Source organism: Nannobrachium achirus (genome assembly GCF_963921795.1).
Source record: "Nannobrachium achirus genome assembly, chromosome: 11".
Lineage (NCBI taxonomy): Eukaryota > Metazoa > Chordata > Actinopteri > Myctophiformes > Myctophidae > Nannobrachium > Nannobrachium achirus.
Window position 1 is genome coordinate 15,118,077 of NC_137820.1, and position 19,944 is coordinate 15,138,020.

General features: G+C 43.1%; 1 protein-coding gene across 1 annotated transcript in view; it reads left to right on the forward strand.

Moving 5' to 3' along the window:
• The window catches only part of pclob (piccolo presynaptic cytomatrix protein b), a gene marked incomplete at both ends in the record, with an annotated part of 116,918 nt that overhangs the window by 66,882 nt on the left and 30,092 nt on the right, over positions 1–19,944 (forward strand). Inside the window, 8 exon segments of the mRNA XM_080736883.1 lie at positions 204–469; positions 1,267–2,101; positions 5,005–6,055; positions 9,323–9,391; positions 10,594–10,620; positions 13,939–14,027; positions 14,584–14,659; positions 15,433–15,558. Of these exon segments, the coding sequence (XP_080593009.1) occupies positions 204–469; positions 1,267–2,101; positions 5,005–6,055; positions 9,323–9,391; positions 10,594–10,620; positions 13,939–14,027; positions 14,584–14,659; positions 15,433–15,558 (2,539 nt within the window).

The following is a 19,944-nucleotide window of genomic DNA, read 5'->3' on the forward strand; positions in this document are numbered from 1 at the left end:
GTTGTGAGCTTGTAGCTCTATTTTTGTCTAAAGTTCTCAGAATATGGACGTTAGGGTTCAAGTGGTTAATATAAAAAAGGAGAAAAAAAGTTTCTATCACACAAAGATTTAGAGGACCCCTTGTAGTAACTCTGAGGATCCCCTAGGGGTCCCGGACCCCCTGTTGAAGACTCCTGACCTATTGCATTTCACTTGCGTTCTAGGTCCGAGGCTCTCCTTCTGGCACAGGTAAGAAGGTAAAGCGGACTCTACCAGAACCTCCCCCTGAAGATGACCCTCTGACTGGCCGCGCAGGCTACAGCACCAACTCGGCCCGCCGCCGCCTGGCCCGCAACACCACCATGGCACGGGCAAAGATCCTTCAGGACATAGACAAGGAACTGGACCTGGTGGAGAGGGAGTCCTCCAAGCTCCGCAGAAAACAGGCTGAACTGGACGAGGAAGAGAAGGAGATCGACGCCAAGTTGCGGTAAAATCCTTACATATTTTACAGATGTAACATTAACAATATACTAGCTTACATGGCTCAAAGTCGTTTCAAGACATCTGGACTGTAATGAATTAGCTAGAACAGTGGTTCTCAACCTTTTCAGGCCACGACCCCCAAAATAATCATATTTTAACTGGGGACCCCCCCCCCACCCTGATGAGCACTAAGAGTTGAGGCATTACATTTTGTTTAACATGGTTCTATTGTGAAAATAGCAGATCTACAGTTGCGAGGTGTTGTGAGCATGTAGATCGGCTATTTTCACAATTTCTGCCTCTAATATTTGACAATTTGGCCGTAGGTATTAAAAAGTCCTTAAATTGTCACTTTAGAAATGTGCAGACACCCTTTATACACTTTAACTTTATGTTGGTTTGTTTACTGTTGAGTGAGAAAACAACGTTGCACATTAATAACACAAAATAATGTGGTGACCCACTGAGTTAAGAACCACTGAGCTAGAACATGATACGTGTGAATGTACTCACCTTGACTCCAGTGGAGAGGAATCCAACCAATTGAACCCCTCCCCCTTCAGCAGGCGTCACACTTGATTCATCTGCATCATTCACCTCTCACCTCTCCATTCTGATAGCTTATGGGGTAAATGGCTGCCTCGGCATCACTCAGTGAGACCCCTCCACATTCACACATAGTAAAGGTACTACTGTGTGAGCACCCAAAAATCATTGACCCATTTTTATTTGTTTAAATTGAAAAAAAGGAAGGAAAAGAGAAGAAAAGATGAAGACTTTTTCCCTCTCGGGTTGTTACAGGTACCTGGAGATGGGCATCAACAGGCGAAAGGAGGCCTTGCTGAAGGAGAGAGAGAAGCGAGAGAGGGCCTATCTCCAGGGGGTGGCTGAGGAACGAGACTACATGTCGGACAGCGAGGTCAGCAACATCAGAGAGACCAGGAGCGACGGCCTGGAGAGACCCCGCACGGCCCCCCAGTCCGAATTCGATCAGTTCATCCCCCCGCAGACAGAGGCCGACTCCACGTACTCCACCCTCAACAGTCCCTACTCCCACTATGCCCAGTATGTCCCTCAGACTGAGGCCACGAGCCACTACACCCAACAAGGCCTGTACCAGCAGCAGTCCCTTTACCAACAGGTGTCCCCGTACCAGAATGTTGGCACCCTCTCCCTGTCCCAGGCCCAGGCGCAGGCCAGCACATATCAACACGCTCTGCTCTTGCAGCAGGGGAAGCAGAGACAGACCACGCTTTCCGACCTGGAGCCCAAGATCACCACCAACTACGAGGTCATCCGCAACCAGCCTCTCCTCATCGTGCCCACCTCCGCAGAGAGCGGCTACAGCATGGCCCACCTGGGGAGCAAGTATGGCAACTTGGACCTGAGGCTGGGTCTGGAGGAGAGGAGCATGGTTTCTAGTCCAATGTCCAGCATCTCCGCTGACTCCTTCTATGCCGACATTGACCACCACAACGCCAGGAACTATGTGCTGATAGAGGACATTGGCGAGCTGACCAAGGGTTCTACGGGCCTGGGTACCGGAGGCCTGAGCTCAGGCTTCAGCCTGCCGGACAAAGAGTTGTCCAAGGCAGACAGACTGCTTAGGGCGGCAGAGGCCAGGCGCACAGCCGAGGTACAGTAAATACCAGCTCCACACCTCATATTCTGTTACCTGTCTTTATTTCTAACGTGGTTGAATTGGAGGAATGCGGTGACTTACTGAAGCAATAAGCCACAAGTTACAAGTTACCTGGTATTTTATATAGCGGCTTAGAGGCGTGGTGAGACACGAGGCGAAGCAGAGTGTCTCCAACCCTCTCAGCCTCGCGTGGCTTATTACTTTTCTAAAACGGTTACAATATGGCAACATAAAAAAATCTTAGACATGTACCAACTAAAACTGTTCTATTTCACTAATAATTCACAAGAAAGGTCTGCAAGAAAGTAGTTCCCAGCTTCAAGAAAGTAGGCCAGGATGCAAAAACAACACACCTGTTACTTGCAATCAGAATGGGGAATAGGGGGCGCTTGCTGTTTTTTACAAGCCCCGCTCAGAGTCACTCAGTTACCGTCCTATGTGCGTGGGTGGTGCTCAGAAGCCCAGCACGGCAGGATTTGAGAGAGAATCAAGCGTTCCCTTCTCTAGTTCAGCTTCACAACACTGTGGAAAGAAATAACGCACCTGGGTTTGATATAAACTGATTCAAGATGTGGATTATCATGTGATTTAGACACTGGTCTAATCAGAAACCAGCCAATCAGAATCAAGTATTGGAACTAACCATTTTAGAATGTGTAATAAACATAGTATGAGGTCAACCAGTAGTGCTCAGAGCCATGCCTATGAATGTATTATTGGAGCACAACTGAGAACCTGGCCATTTCATTTCGACAGTTGCACGTTCTCTAAATTTTCATTGCAGGTGCACAAATCCTTTTCTTCACATCTCGTATGGTCACATATTTGCTACAGTTGCTGCAGTGAATCAGGTCACGTTTCTGCTACAGTGACATTTGTAGCATTTGTGGTGCCTCCTATCTGTGTAAGTGAAATTGCTTTTGGCTCAGTGTTGTTTAGAGGCCCCTCAATGTGTGAAATGTGGGGTTGATTTGACACATATTTATTGGCTATGACTGGACTTTGGAATCCAGTCATAGCCAATTGGAATGGAATATGACAAATCTGCCCTGAATTTTGGAAATAGGAGAAATAGCTAAAAGTGTTTGAAGAAAATGCTAAATGCTGTAAAGTCTATTTTTGATTTTATGACTTAAGGTTCAAGAGTTAAGTGCAAAACATAAAGTGGCTTGCTATAGCGCCACCATGAGGCAGATTTGACAAATCTGGTGGAGTGTCTTCCTTGGCCTACGAGGAGTGTGCGGTCCAGCGATGTTTGACTAGCTGTACACAACCACATGGCATGGACACACACATGGACACACAGACATACACAGACAGGGCAAAAAAAAAGAAAATGTCTTCATCTCCAGTCCGAAATGCCCATGCTGAACGAAATGTTCAGCTCACAAATGTCAAGTTCTTGTCTTGCACCACATATCCCGGTGAAATGTTGAGCAAAAGTGTTTGTGCACCTGTTGAAGCAGGGTCCAGTATTGTGTTCAGAGATCAGAGGAGCAACAGCTTTGTTTCTGTGTCATGCAGCAGCGTGACTGGAATTACAAGTAGGCAACGTGAGAGATTACTTTGTATGCAGCGCACTATGTGACTATTTTCTATAGCTACAAATTCCGTTGTTACAGGTGCTCAGTTATTTTTCTCCAATAATACCTTCATAATATGGTCCTTGGAGGCTGCTGGAGCTGCTCTGTGGTCCTGGAATCGGACTCCTGTCTTGTCACTAGGGGTGGGACGATATGAACATTTCATATCACGATTATTGTGACAAAAGAAATCTCGATTTACGATATTATCACAGTAATCAAAATCCATTATCCTGGGGCAGAACATTTGCCAAAAAATAGCAGATCTACAAGCTCACAACGCGTCGCAACGCGACGCCTTGTGAGCTTGTAGATCGACAATTTTTTGGCAAAGACATTTGAAAGAGAGTGAAAAAAAGACTGTATCAAGTACGTATATTATAAGTACCTTTTACCAATTATAGAGGGTTTAAGTGGTACCGGAAATGCAGCTCTGCAAATAAAAGGTGAATTGATCCCAGTGCATGACGGAGGACGATATCACGATATAACAAATCTCCACGATACGATTATCATGAGTGTTTTTTATCGCGATAAACGATAATATCGTGTATCGTCCCATCCCTACTTGTCACTCATGTCTCCACTCTCTATGCATGGTTTCATGTCTCGTCTACGTCTAAAAATAAAGCATAATAAAAAAATAAATGTCATATAAATGAGTGAATGTGGTGGCTAATTGCTCCAACTGTGGCCAGGTTATATACAGAAATATCACTGCTAAGTCACGCTATTTTGCATTGTACCAACTAGGGCATTCACCAAATATTCGAATATTCGATTATTCGAATATCAAAGTCACTATTCGACGTTGTTCACCAAAGTCGAATATTCGCTTTTTTTTTTGTTTTGTTTTCTCTTTAAAAAAATATATAGTTTATAAAGCTTGGCTAGATAGGAAGTCATAAGAATGAGTTGTCAATGCCCCTGGTGGATGAATTTGAATGTGACCCCCAAAATAAACATATTTGAACTGGGGACCCCCACCCTGACAAAATAGCTTGCGAGGCGTTGTGAGCATGTAGATCGGCTATTTTCACAATGTTTTCCTCTTGCTTGCTTATTTGACAGTTTGTCCATGCAGTCCTGTCGAATATTCGACTATTCGAATACTTTGAGGTCAAATAATTAGAATACTAAAAATCACTATTCGTGAATGCCCTAGTACCAACATCACTATTTGTAATATAACCGTGTCATTCCACAACCTTTATTATGAATTGTTTGTAAAGCACATGAAAATATTTCATGGATGCACCTTTGCCAGGCCAAAGGCAGGGCCCGGGATCATGTTTTTTCGTTTTTCCCTTATAGGTGGCAGACTTCTTGGGCTCGTCTCGGCTGCAGGGTTATGGAAAAGGAGAAGAGGACACAATGGAGGAACCCTACGAGCTGAAACTACTGAAACAGCAGATCAAACAAGAGTTCCGACGAGGAACTGACGGGCTGGAACACCTTACAGGCCTTGGCATTCCGCAGTATCTCCCCAGTGACACCAGCTTCCGTCACTTCCCCAAAGGTGAAAAATACAGCATCGGAAGACTGACCCTTGAAAAACAGGCTGCAAAGCAACTCCCCGCCTCTGTGCTTTACCAGAAACAGGTGAAGAACAAGAAGGCCATGATAGACCCAAAGTCAATTACCAAATTCTCCCCGATCCTGGAAAGTAGGGACTTGGAGCCTGACTATGGGAGTTACTTGGGCTCTGGAGCCTCCTCTGTGACCAATTTGGCTGCGAGGGCCCGGCTGCTGCAAGATGAGATCAGCTTTGGGCTTAGGAAGAACCTCTCTGAGCAGCAGAAATACCTTGGCACCTCCCTGGGCGCCAACCTAGCTGGTTCTCTCAATTTGGGTCAGTCCCTCGGCCTGGGGCCTACCATGAGATCCTCAGTCCATGACGATGGCACCTACCCTAGTGGCACGCGCTCTCGGCCCTCATCACGCCCCTCCTCCCGACCCTCCTCTGTCTATGGCCTAGATTTATCTATCAAACGAGACCTGTCCAGCTCTTCACTTAGACTGAAAACGGAGGGGGAGGTCCTAGACGCAGCGTTTGGCCCTGGAGTGGCCAGAGCCAAGCCCACTAGTCTGCCGATCAGCCAAAGCCGGGGCCGCATCCCCATCGTGGCCCAGAACTCTGAGGAGGAGAGCCCTCTGAGCCCGGTGGGGCAGCCCATGGGCATGGCAAGAGCCTCGGCCGGACCCCTCCCTCCCATCTCTGCCGACTCCAGGGACCAATTTGGGTCTAGCCATTCCCTGCCAGAGGTACAGCAGCATATGAGGGAGGAGTCTCGCACGCGTGGCTATGATCGAGACATCGCCTTCATCATGGATGACATGCAGGGAGCCATGTCTGACAGCGAAGGTAAAAGGCCTGAGGCTGTCGCAACAACTTGACACTCTGGAGCTGCTTGTGATGCATGCTAATGCTAGGCGTTCTTCCTACTGACTGTCTGTCTGTACTGACTGGCTCCTACTCAATCATCTGTATTGCAGATCATTGTTGTTAGGTATAGGGCTGTCACAATTATTACATACCGGTAATCGTCTAATCGCAATTATTTGACATAATCGCAAATATACATTTACAAACATTTTCAGAAATAGTGGAAATAGCAGATCTACAAGCTCATGCGACGCGTTGTGAGCTTGTAGATCGGCTATTTCCACTATTAATGTTATTTTTTATGTAGAAAGTTGTCAAATATGTCACTAATTTCTTTGTATATTTAGGTTATGTGTCACATCTGCCCTGTGCAACTTCAAAGCCTAAAAGCTGAACAGAAATGTAATTATCAACGACAAAAACCCAATTAAATCGTTAATCGCAATTATTTGAGTGACAAAATAATGTAAAATGTCATATCGTGACAGCCCTAGTTAGGTATCATTGCTCTTTTTGATTTGACTCTCTTCATGTTTGTTACAGCCTACGTCGTGTTTGCATGCTATTCTGTTTGCTTCCCTGCCTTGCACACCGATACATAATACCCCCATGTTTATGTATGACACTACTGTGATGACTATAGGCTTATCCACGTTTCCTCTTGTGTTATGAGCATGTTTGTTTGTTTTCCATTCCTCTTTGATTATTTCACCTCATATCGATTAGGTGTAGGTAGGCCTACTGTATTTGTCTGTCGAGAAAAGAATAGAAGAAGTGAGAGCAGCACAATATTATATTTGAACACCGTTTCACACTTGAAGTGCCTCATAAACAAAGAAATATCAGTTTTGAAAGATGCATCTGTCCTGGAGGGGATTTATCCATGCAATATGTAGAACTGATGGTAAATAATTTCAGCACTTTGTCAAGCTGTCTTGGCCGCCCTTCTGACATGTAGATCGCAAAGGATTCATTGTTAATATATTGAGTTGACAGGGAGCAGCCAGGGACTCGCCCACCCCTCAATCACTACTGAACTGGAAATGGTGTCTGCCTTTGTAAGAAGTAGGTCAGCGCTTCAGGAAGACACACTTTTCTAAAGCACCCTTACAGCTATTGTGGAGTGCAGACCACTAGCAGCAGCCATTTTTGAAGGGATACTGCTGAATCACTGAGAGTCTGATTGTACTTAACGTAAGTGTCCTGCAGATGCTGTTGAGCCGTTTAGCTTGAGGAGATGCTTTTCTTTAACTCCCGGGCCAGTCATAACATCTGTTATGAAAGTGTCCAATAATGCTCAGGAGCTTATACTTCAAAACCATATTGCAATGCAATGACGTTTTCTCCCAAAGATTATTATTGTGTAATAGCTTTCGGGATTATAGCATAGCGAGCTTTAGATTTACACTCGGCACCACATTGTCACTGTGTGCTATGCTTGTTGTTTATGATTTCTAATCTGTCCTTTATTTCAACAATTCAACTATGCACGTTGTGTGATATGTTTGAGTTTCCATTTCAAATAAAAGTGAGTGTTTGTCTGGCTGTTGGTGGTTGCTGTGGATGTCTACTGCTGTGTGAAATGTGCATGTCCTTGTATGACTTACAGAAAAGAAAGACTGACGTGCTCTCTTCATCTCCTTCCCTGGGGTATAAGTGTGGGATTGCTTCCCTCTGTTCAGGCCTAGGGTGTAATTTTAAAAACAACTTTAAAACTGTATAGCTGTAAGGATCCATATTTTATTATTTTATAGTTAAACAATGTGTAGGCAATCAAATAAAGAATTTTGTAATATTTGGACACACTTGAATCACATGATACTGTATCTACACTAGGGATGGGTATCGTCTGCGATACTTTTAATGGTATCGATTGCATGACGTCGATACTATCGGGTATCGGTTCACGTAAAAACGAACGATACCTCGTTTCGATACTCTGGAACGCACCCCTGGCCGGTCGCATCTGTAACAGTTGGGGTACTGAGAGTTTAATTACTGCTTTAGTAGGCTACACTTGTTACTGTGGAAAATAGCCGACAATTATAGCCTATGATGTTTATTATTATGATGATTATCCAACGTCTATACTCTCCGCTCCGCCACACTGTGTGATCATCATCATCACCTCTGCTGTGGTAGAGCAGTTAAACTTAAATAAAAAGTATCGAAAATGGTATCGTATCGATTCCCAGGTATCGAAAAAGGTATCGTATCGATTCAAAGGTGAACGATACCCATCCCTAATCTACACTACAGATTTAGGGCATATTTTAAAGAGAAAGCTCTATAGGTGCATTGATGCCTGTGTCCTGTGAGACTCCAGATCTGATTAATGATCTGTCTTTTAAGAAGTCAGTAGGCTACTCTTCTCTCTATAGACTTGATCGTGATTCATTTCTTAAATATGAACCTGTAGAAATATACAATACAGGACGAGTGTATTCTCACTGACAGAACACTGGCAGCCTTTAGTATGGAGGCTCTTGTTATGGTCTGCCTTCGTAACCAGCTACCTATTAGCACGACAGATACAAAACATTATACATTATGCATAATATGCATAATGGATATAATTATGCATAATGTATTCATAATGGCATACAGCGTGAACATTCTTTGTTTTACTGGTCCCATCCTAATTTACAGTACACTTTAAGACAGAATAACATAATAAAGCCATAATAAGAAATAATGTGTTGGTAATTAGAACTAATATGTTTTATTAGACAGAAACAAAGACAGAATAGCAGAAAGAGCGGATACATTCTCTGGCACCGGCACCTGCCGCGGAACTGCCACGGCAGGTACCGCCGCACAACTGGCAGTTCGAACGGCAGTCGCACTGCATCGCCAGCGATAGGACTGGCAGTTCGACCGGCAGTCCCGGCAGTAGGACAAGCGGCCGCTCCAGCCGCTCCGTGCGGTGGTGGCTGCCATGGCAGTTACCAGCGATGCCGGTCCTACCTACAGTTCTGTGCGGCGGCCGCCGGTCCTATCGCCGGCGATGCAGCACGACTGACGGTCGAACTGTCTTTGTTTCTGTCTAATAAAACATATTAGTTCTAATTACCAACACATTATTTCTTATTATGGCTTTATTATGTCTTATTCTGTCTTAAAGTGTACTGTAAATTAGGATGGGACCGTTTTACTGACCATTGATGAGGGAGTGGTAGCGTTATAAAACCTAACAAAAGAATGCTATTTGTCCTGACCCCACATACCCATCTGCCTTGATTACAGCGCTAAGTGACTCCATGCTGGCTCTGAACAGAGAGGAGGCCAGAATCTTTCATGAAAGTATCAGACACGGTAGAGTATCTTACTAGTTCAGTTTCAAAACCACAATAAATTAGTACCTGAGACGAATAACAGTCTAATGCCTCATTCACACTACAGATATATAGTTGAACGTTTTGCTTGGTAATTCAATGTAATCTCAATGGAAACCAGCTTTAAAGATGCAGGAGATGCTCCAAACAAAGCTTTGAAAGCTTTAAAGCTGGTTTCCATTGAGATTACATTGAATTACCAAGCTAAACGTTCAACTATATATCTGTAGTGTGAATGAGGCATTAGTCCGTATTTTAAAATTTTGGATAAAGACATTTTTTTTTATTTACCAGACTGTAAACCACAAACTAGAAGTTTTTAATCTCTTAAAGTCTTAATGCACTCCCCCCTCATTTTGTTGAGTTATATTGTATTACTTGACTCATATATATTAGGAATTATAAGACATAATACTTATGGAAAGTGGAAAAACAGTGATCTCCAGCAGTTTGTGGAACAACAGTCTATTGCCTCATTCACACTACAGATATATAGTTGAACGTTTTGCTTGGTAATTCAATGTAATCTCAATGGAAACCAGCTTTAAAGGCTGGGCGTGTCGGCTGTCCTTGGAATCCAGCCTTTAAAGCTGGTTTCCATTGAGATTACATTGAATTACCAAGCAAAATGTTCAACTATATATTTGTAGTGTGAATGAGGCATTAGTCCCTACAAGCAATATTCAGCAGACAAAGGGAGCAGATAACATTAAAACCGACAATTAAACAAAATGAGGGGGGAGTGCATTAACAATTTAACAGATAAAAAATGGCAAGTTTGTGGTTTACAGTCTGGTAAATCCAAAAATATATATATTCAAAAAAAATCAAATATGTACTTATACTGTTATTCGTCTCAGGTACTTATTTAATCTCACGGTATATTCTTTTGGCCGTATATAATGATAAAGGCAATTTTAGCCTATAATCAATAGGTCTACCAATATACCTCTTTCATACATTTCTCTCTGGAAATGTAATGTGTCTGAAAGACGAATAACGTAACCCTTAAAGTTGTATAGGCACAAAGCATGTATCTTACGGACTACTGAGTTAAATGCATGAAAGTATATTCACTAGTCACTATACAGAGCTAACCTTAGCAATGACCCTATAGTCTTTTAAGGTTATTGAATTTGTGCTGAATATTATTTCTGAAAAACATATAACTTTGTATCACAGCTGGAGGCCCAAACTGGAATATAGAAGGTGAGACAGCATCCCAGCTCCCGTAGCTACTTAGAGATTGTACTGTATGCCTCCACTCCACACACCTCATGGTTCTGAATGGTCTACCAAAAACACAAGCCTCATACTGCACACATTTCAATGGGCCTGCCACAATACATCCCATAACAGTAGTAGTCGGGGATCCACATGCCCAAAAGCTCAAGGAATAGGGTTGAACCTGTGATGTTCTGCCGCACTTTTTATTTCTGTTTTATCTATTAGTTTGGTCATTAAGGTCCACAGAATGAGATGCCTGCTCTGCCGGAAACATCGCGAAAAAAAGTTATGGCCCTTTGTATATTCACTGTCCCATTGACTCCACTAGAAATATTTAAAAAAGAAAATAAATCTGCTTTAAGTAGCACTTTTTTCCACTTTTCACAGTTCTGAGTGGCCAACATTTTGCCCAAGGAATGTTTTTCATGCAAAACAAATGATTGCGATGGATTCAGAATCATGAAGAACCCCTAGTTTGACCCCTCACATGCTACTTAAAGCAGATTTATTTTTATTTTTTTAATATTTCTAGTGGGGTCAATGGGACAGTGAATATACAAATGGCCATAACTTTTTTTCGCGATGTTTCCGGCAGAGCAGGCCTCTCATTCTGTGGACCTTAATGACCAAACTAATAGATAAAATAGAAATAAAAAGTGCGGCAGAACATCACAGGTCCTCTCCCATTTTGAGGGACTGGATCCCCGGCTAGTAGGTGTGCACTGCACAGTAGTAGTAGCCTACATATCAAATCCATTCTGGAATGAACCCATCTCGATGGTGCTGAACATACTGAATGTGTCATAATGTTGACTAAAGCAGATCGATAGCCTACATCAGTGGTTCCCAAACTTTATAGCCTGAGACCCAAAAGAGAAATTAGACGTTTGCCCGGGACCAAAACTAGTGAAAACAGCAGATCTACAAGCTCAGATGCTTCGCGCCGCGTTATGAGCTTGTAGAACGGCTATTTTCACTACTTCTTAAACATTTGTTTTCTAATTTATGGAATTTCGTAGATTTTTCTTAGATTTATTCATGAAATTAATGGAGAGAAAAATTAAAAAATTGCTTCTTTGGGAATGCTTATTGAAAATGTTTTGAAATAATAATTAAAACCAAATGTAGGAAACAGAAAATTAAGGGACCCATAAAGATGTGTCCACGACCCACAAATGGGTCCCGACCCAGTGCTTGGGAACCAGTGGCCTACATCATTCTGTAATGACATCACAGTGGTACGCATATCATAGCAGAGTCATTTCCATGTTCATGCACACATCGCAGTGGGCATATTGTACTGTCATGCATTAGGGATGTGCGTTTGGGCATTATTTCTATAAGCGTGTACACTGCACGTGTGCACGGTTATCCACGGTTAACCGTAGTGAGACATTATATTTATTCAAATTAACATGGCAGTGCACACTACAAGCCTTGAGCACAGCAACATCATAATGACATTGTATGTAGTGTAACTGACGTCAGTACTTGGATGCAGCGAGGACAGAGCCTACACAGTCAGAGAACTGCCAACGGTTGCTTCGAAAAACCGAATGAGTGTTTAGCACTGTTAGAGCTGCACATTACTGTATGAGTTACAATTATACAGTAGGCCTATATAATATTTGAATGATTTATTATTTATATTTTATTTGCAATATTTGTTTATTCAGTCCTGAACAGATATAGTGATTCATTTGTACACGGTTAACCGTGTACCCGCCCCATCCCTATCATGCATACAAGCTATCAGGGAATTGTCTGAATTGCAATATAGTAAATGCAGATATTGAGGTCGTTTCTCACCCTAGCGGCAGCTTTTTGTGGGATTGTGAATGTTGGTGTTGCACTTTTATTCTAATTCCATCCGACTTTTCAACATAATGTGCTGTAGTGCTAGGAGGTAAGCAAAATCTGACTGGAGCTAACAGTATGTGCCTAATGGGCTACATTTACCTTCAAACCATTAGATTAGACCTTTGTGTCGCATCATGATGGATGCACCCTCCCACACCTCCAGCTAGTATTAGATCAGTCAGATAATACAAAGAGACACTTGGCAATGCAGCGCACATTCCAACTCGAGACAATTGTACAACCAGGGCGATATGATCTCATTTATCTAAGTCAAGTCCTGAAACGAGCTATCTAAAAAAAAAATCCCAAAATCAAATGACAGCATGGCTTTTCTAAAAGTGTTCTTCACAAACAGTGGAAGTGCACGCCATTGGATGCTTTGCGACTGTGATACCATGTACTTCAATGTACAGTACGTCAAATAGCAAAAATATCGACAAGTTTTATATCAGCAGTTTTCACAGGATGTTCCTCAAATGTTCATCTATTTTTGCTCAATATTCATCCAATTATGCCGAATGTTCGGCTATTATTATGACATAAGCAAAATAAACAAAATAATAGCCCATGATATCTAATGGCTTCCAGATGGTGGACATAGTATCTGAAAGCTAGGCTACTAGAAGTGCACAAGCAGCAACATGAGGCCAAATTACTACACATAACTTTCCAACTGCACTCATTTGGATGATGCTGTGTGTGTGTGTGTGTGTGTGTGTGTGTGTGTGTGTGTGTGTGTGTGTGTGTAATTGGATAGGTGGTTTGGCATACTCCCAGATCTCCCGCCCCCCCATCCCTCCTCCACACACAAACACTCACACACCTTCACATTGCCCTCTGGACAAGACTGTATAATGTATAGCATTAGCATAAGTTGTGTTGGTGAATGGAACTATTATCCAGACATTTGCTGAACCCGCCCCCATCTCGTCAACTGTAATGAAGTTTGTTATTAAGGCAGCTCTTTTCTCTAGCATTCCCTATTTAATGTAATGAAGTTGTGAATCCAGAAAACTCTCTCAGACTCAAGATGGGGTGCATTGCATGACATCCTCCGAGGCATGCCGAACCGGTTCAAATGCAAGTGAAACGCATCCATCCCTCATTCGGTGTTTGCAGTGATCACCTGATCTCACAGCAGTGTGGGATAGGATGCGACCCATGTCTCACCTATCCAGTCAGGACAGATCAGAGATCTTCCTGCAACTGAGAGAGAGGAGGAAAGGATGTGCGCGCTGCATTTTGTGTCCAATTATACAATAGTTGGACACGTGGCTCTCTCTGTCTTAGCCTCGGTGGCAGATTGGTTTCTGCTGCAACCAGCACGTGATGTGGTCATTAACACGGTTAAAGCAGAGGCCAATCGAGCCGCCAGGATAGGCTGTGTGTGCACGACGTGTGTGTGTGGATGGTGTTTGACCTTTGCCTCTCCCTGCGTAGCCTACCACTTGAGGAGAGAGGACACTGACTGGTTTGATAAGCCCAGAGAGGGACGGCCGCACAGCGGACACATCCTAGACAGGAGACAGGTAAGATCCTCCCCTAACACCAAATAATCTTCAACAAAAGCACTGCATCCTCACAGCAAGCCAATAAGGGCAACCTATAAGAGTGCATGGTAGTGCCACAAAATGCCAAACATTAACATCAACAGATTTTCTTTTAGTTTTTCGAACATTTTCAAAAAAAATACATATTCCGAAATATATATATATATATATATATATATATATGTGTGTGTGTGTGTGTGTGTGTGTGTGTGTGTGTGTGTGTGTGTGTGTGTGTGTGTGTGTGTGTGTGTGTGTGTGTGTGTTTAAGTCAAACAATGCGTTGCAATGTATTTTGAGCATGTACCGTAGATCAGCTATTCTCACTTACTGAAATAGATGATAAATTCATAACGTTCCGGGGGAAACGCCACATTTTTCTCTTGGGTCTTAAGCTGACAATGTTTGGGCACTCATGCTGTATACTGAGTCGCTTTAGAGCTTAGCTGCCAAGTGGCCACTCAACAACACATGCACATCTAACCTGGAGTGTCTGTTTTGTTCATGCTGCCAATTCCCTCTCTGACCCCTGTCTTAGATGAAGCTCATACCTTACGGCTTCCCTCACAGTCGCCTCAAACTGCAAAGAGACCTGAAGGACAGCAGTGTGTCAGGTACTGTATGCCACTTATGGTGGAACGGGGGAGACGCCCACGCAGATGCGTCATATCCATGCTGAAGAAAAGCCAACTCACCATGGCGCTAGCACCTACATCACCACACCTTCTAGTTATTAGTCATTAAGCTTTATTTAGAATCCTGAAACACACACGTACAGGCATATCCCACACAATAGATTTAACCACTTCCAACATTTTAGGTGAGTCATAGTAGGTGAACATTTCAACAAACTTCAAAAAATGTTCGACATTTTCAAAAATAGATCCTCAAGTTCACAAGCTTCTCTATTCATCCTACAACAATTAGATTAAGCTGAACCACTTAAACCCTAGCGTCTCTATGTTGGGCAAGTTATTATAAATCTCCTGTTTTTGAAATAGCTTAAGTACCGTAATTGCCGGACTATAAGCCGCGGCTTTTTTCCCATGTTTTGAACCCTGCGGCTTATACAACGGTGCGGCTTATATAGAGATTTTTACAGCTAACGGCCAGTTATTTAGTTTTACAATGGTCTTTAACAAGGATTTATATATAGATTTTTACAGCTAACGGCCACCAGGGGCGCTCTAGCGGGACACAGGAAGGACACTTGCGGCTTATAGTCAGGTGCGGCTTATATATGTAAGGATTAGTTTTTTGTTCTAAATTTAGCTGGTGCGGCTTATATTCAGGTGCGGCTTATAGTCCAGCAATTACGATAGTTAAAATACAGAGGTCAACATTGTATCTTAGTTTTTACTAATGGGGAATTCTGTGTCTCCCTCAGGAAACGGTCTTGGGATCCGTGTGGTCGGCGGAAAGGAGATCCCGGGGAGCCGGGGGGAGATCGGAGCGTACATCGCCAAGGTTATCCCTGGCGGGGTGGTGGAACAGACGGGAAAAGTAGTAGAAGGTAAGAGGAGGGAGAGAGAAGAGAAGGAGGCAGTAGCTTCTCTGGTAATTTAGCGACACGAGGGGTAAATTGGTTTGTCGGTGTTCATCATATCTCAGTTCTCTCACGAGATGTCATGAAATATTTATTTCTGCTAAAGGAAAATGCAAAGTGACTTTTTGGACCAGTGGCAAACAACATAATCCTCCATACTGTTCCCTCTGAGAGCAATGCGATGAATGAACTGTTTGGATTTCAATCCTTTTGAAATTAAGCCGAGGGAGGTTTTATTCTATTGATTTTTTTTTCACAAGTGCTCAGCTGGAGATGTACTTCTCAATGTCAGCTCTGACGAGTGAGCCAGATTAATGGTTTAAGCAGAAATCTTCAGGCCTTTATTAATTTCAAGTTGCCATAAGCCTTCTGTGAGGGAGGCGGGCGTTGTGAGAGGATGCTGCAGCTTTGTGTGTCTGTCTGTCGTGTTGTATTGCAAACACATGATACCCCCAGAGATTCCCCACAGAGACAAACCACGTCAACTCACCTCAGCCCTGCACTGAACATGCAAGCTCACACACGTATACTTGTGAGGTCTTTCAACACATTTCCATCTACATTAATTCCGAAAAACTCCAACCCTTAGGAGGACTTCACCACTTTTCAACCTATCGTCATATAATTGGTCCTCACTAAAAAATTGCTTTTTTTTTTCTCAGAGGAGGGCTGTGGGCAGGTCAGAAACCCATCGTCTTGTGACATCATCGATTGGGAATCCAAGCTAATAGAAACTGCAGGCTTTCTATTCCTGAAAAGTTGCAATGTTAAAGTGGAAGCCATCGTTCTCGCGATAATAAAAATCTAAATATTCTTTTCAAAAATATTGATACATTTTGTTTTTTTGGAAAATGATGATTGAATGATGATGAAGACGATGGATTCTGAACTTCCCACAGCTCTCCTAGGAGACTTGGACAGAGTAGGAAAAAAAATCCCTATTTTATTATGAACATTACTTAGTGAGGACCTATTATATGAAGATAGGTTGAAAAATGGTGAAGTCCTCCTTTAATCATCACCACTAGATGTTGACATAAAGAAATCACACCCAGTGTGAAGCGAGCGGTGCTATTTATGAGTTAATGTCATTAGGTGTCCCGCGAAGCTTGGCAAATGCGGGATGGAGCGGGACATACGTACAAACAGACAAAGCCAGATGTAGGAGCTGTTAGTACCGTTCAAAATGCTTAAACCACATCATTCCTACAGTAGGTCTTCTAACACACCAAACAACTCTACCCTCACCTTTCTAACTCTGAGTTCTCTCTCTCACACACACACACACGTGCGCGAGCTCACTCGCGCGCGTGCAAACATACGGCAAAATCAAGAACCCCTAACATGTGTGGGACATTAGTCTTCAAATGACATATTTCCAGGATTTTTTCCTTGAGCTTAATGGAGCACTTCACCCATTTTCAACCTTATCTTGGTATAATTGGCCCTCACTAATGCTTATTATAAGATGGCACAATTTCCGTCTACTCACTCACTGCTACTCACTGCATCTAATTGGAACTCATGGGAGGTTCAGAAACCTGCATACCAAATGACATAATCCATTGGAATTCTAAGATCATAGAAATTACAGCCCTTTTTTTCCTGAAAGTTAGCACGCCGAAATGACCAAACCTGCCCTACCGATGATAGGCAGGTTTCTGAACTGTCAAAAGCCCTCCTCTGAGTGTGAATATAGACAGAAATGACACCATCTTATAATGAGCACCAGTTATAGCTACCAATTACATGAAGATTGGTTGAAAATGGGTGAAGTAGGGTGTTTATTGGCAATTCTCACCATTAAGCGTCACATGCTGTCATTGCTCGGTCTTTTCTGCTTTGTCTCTACCACATGAGTCAGACATGCTAACATTACAGAGACGAGAGAGATCATCTGAAGTGTTCCATTAGATTGGGTGGAATCTCAAATGTACGTCACACCGCTGATCCGACCGATGTGTTTGAGGCATATTGTCGGGAGCTTTGTCAGAGTACCCATTGTACTCGTCTGTCTGTGTCCCTTTTGTGCCCATAATGAAGATCTCTCTATCTGTCTTTACCTGTCCCATATATGCGGATCTGTGGCTCTCGACAAGCGGATATCTATGCCTATACATGGGCATATCGGGTTTGTTTGTGGTTATGTCTGAGTCTTAGTGACATACCCAAATTACACAAACCCAATACACTCGTATTGGGTTTGTCTATGTCTGAGTCATAGTTACATGGCTATATATGGGCTTATCAGGTTTGTTTATGGTTATGTCAGAATCACAGTGACATGCCTATATATGGGAGTATCAGGTTTGTTGTCTAAGTCATAGTGAGGTGGCTGTGGTTCTCCCGCAGGCCAATTTTAAATTGTCTCCCGCAGGCCAATTGTTAAATTGTACAACAAGGGCTTAAGTGGTTAAGCCCCGAAACATGACTGTCGCTGATAACATGACGTACGACCGTCATGGATGAGGATTTTCCCGGGTTTGCGGAGGCGAATTCGTCAGCCTATACAAACTACACAAACATTCACATTTCACAAACCAAGTGCTTTATAAAGTCTCACACCCGTCTAAATACTCGATGGCATTGTATAATTACTCGGAATCTCTGTGTTCTTTAACTCATTCTGTGCCTATCCCGAACATGTTCGGGATATGTTCAATCCAAAACAATTTTTTTTTTATTAATTGACTTACCCTGAGCTGCTTGTAGAGTCGTGGGTGGTCCTGGCTCGTCCTACGCTAGCCAGCTAGCCATTTTACATGGTCCGACGATATATTCCATTAAAAATGGTTTAAAATACATTTTTGAGACCCCCAATGTTCACCGAATGTTCAGCGCCGCTTCCGGAACGTAGTCCAGTGTGCCTATCCCGAACATGTTCGGGATTTTTAATGAAATGAATAAAATGATCCGAGGCCTTCTGAAGCCTGAGCCTAAATTTAAAATCCAGTGGTCCAAATCCTGGGGAAGCCATGCCGGCCGTGAGCCGCGAACGTAGCCGCGAATCGCCGCCGAATCCAATGAAAAACCACATCTTTGGAGGCCCATATCTCTGGATTGTGTTTTTAGGGATGTGGCGCGAGGTTTATTTACGGCGAAATCGCCGAAAAATGATCTTTAAAATGACAAAATGGGAATAGCTATTCTGTTAGCATTATCATCCGGGACCTTTCCATGACGTGCACGAACGTGAGCACGCGCGTCACTGCAACGTGAGTCCCCGGATGCTAATGCGCTCGCCTATGGGAGAAAGCCTGGCATTCTTTGGCGCCATCTAGGGGCTGGCACTGGTAGGGTTAATAAGAAGCCTTTTTATCTGATCGTTTTCTGTTTTCCCATGCATTTCCTGGTGTTCCCCATGTGCACCAACCCCATCTATTGAGCACTGAGATGTGGGTGTGGCCTTGAGAAAAATGGGTCCGGAAATACATAGGAAAACAGAAAAATATCAAGTACACGGAGGATCCGGGTAATTATACAATGACGGCCAGTAGGTGTGTCTTGTGAAATCTGAATGTTTGTGTAGTTTCTATAGGCTGACAAATTCGCCTCCACAAACCCAGGTAAATCCTGCATCCATCACAGTCGTACGTCATGTTATCAGCGACCGTCATGTTTCAGGGATAGTCATACAGCTACATCCACACTCCAATAACCCCAATAACCCTAACCCTGAAGAGAAAGAAGCCAGCACACTATTATGTACTTTAAAACAAATATTTATCCTCACTGAGACGAGCAACAGAGTAGACACACGTTTCAGCTAATCAGCAATCATTAGTGATGTCAATGACCCTAATCCTGAAATGATCCCAACACTATTCCACCCACAGGGAAATGATCCAGCAAGTGCCTTCTATTAATTTGTCATAGAGGAAGGAAATTCAAGGAAAGGAAGAGATGTCATGCTGGCTGCATTTGCTCCCTAGGTTGTGCCGAATTGTAATTATGCAAATGCGTGTTTGACCGAAAGAGAGCTGCAATACATGCCCTCTGGAGCTAAAGGAAGGCACAAAGACATAATCATTTTGTGCCTTTGTTGTCCCAGCAGTTGGAGGGTTGCTTTGTAAGCAAAAGTCTAGTCTGAAGAGCAGGGTTCATTTCTGTAAGTGACGTCTCAGCCACAGAATGCTGGAATGAGAGTGTGATTTTGCTGTGCACTTATACCAGGAGCGTCATTTGGGGTGCAAGGGGATGACAATTGTCACCCCCTGGCTTTTGCATTTGATGACATACAGTATGACATGTGTTTTCTTGTCTGCAACCATACATTCAATAGCCACTTTCATCCTGGCGTCCCTATTTTGGGCTTGTCATTCATTATTATTTTCAAAAATGTTAAACACAACA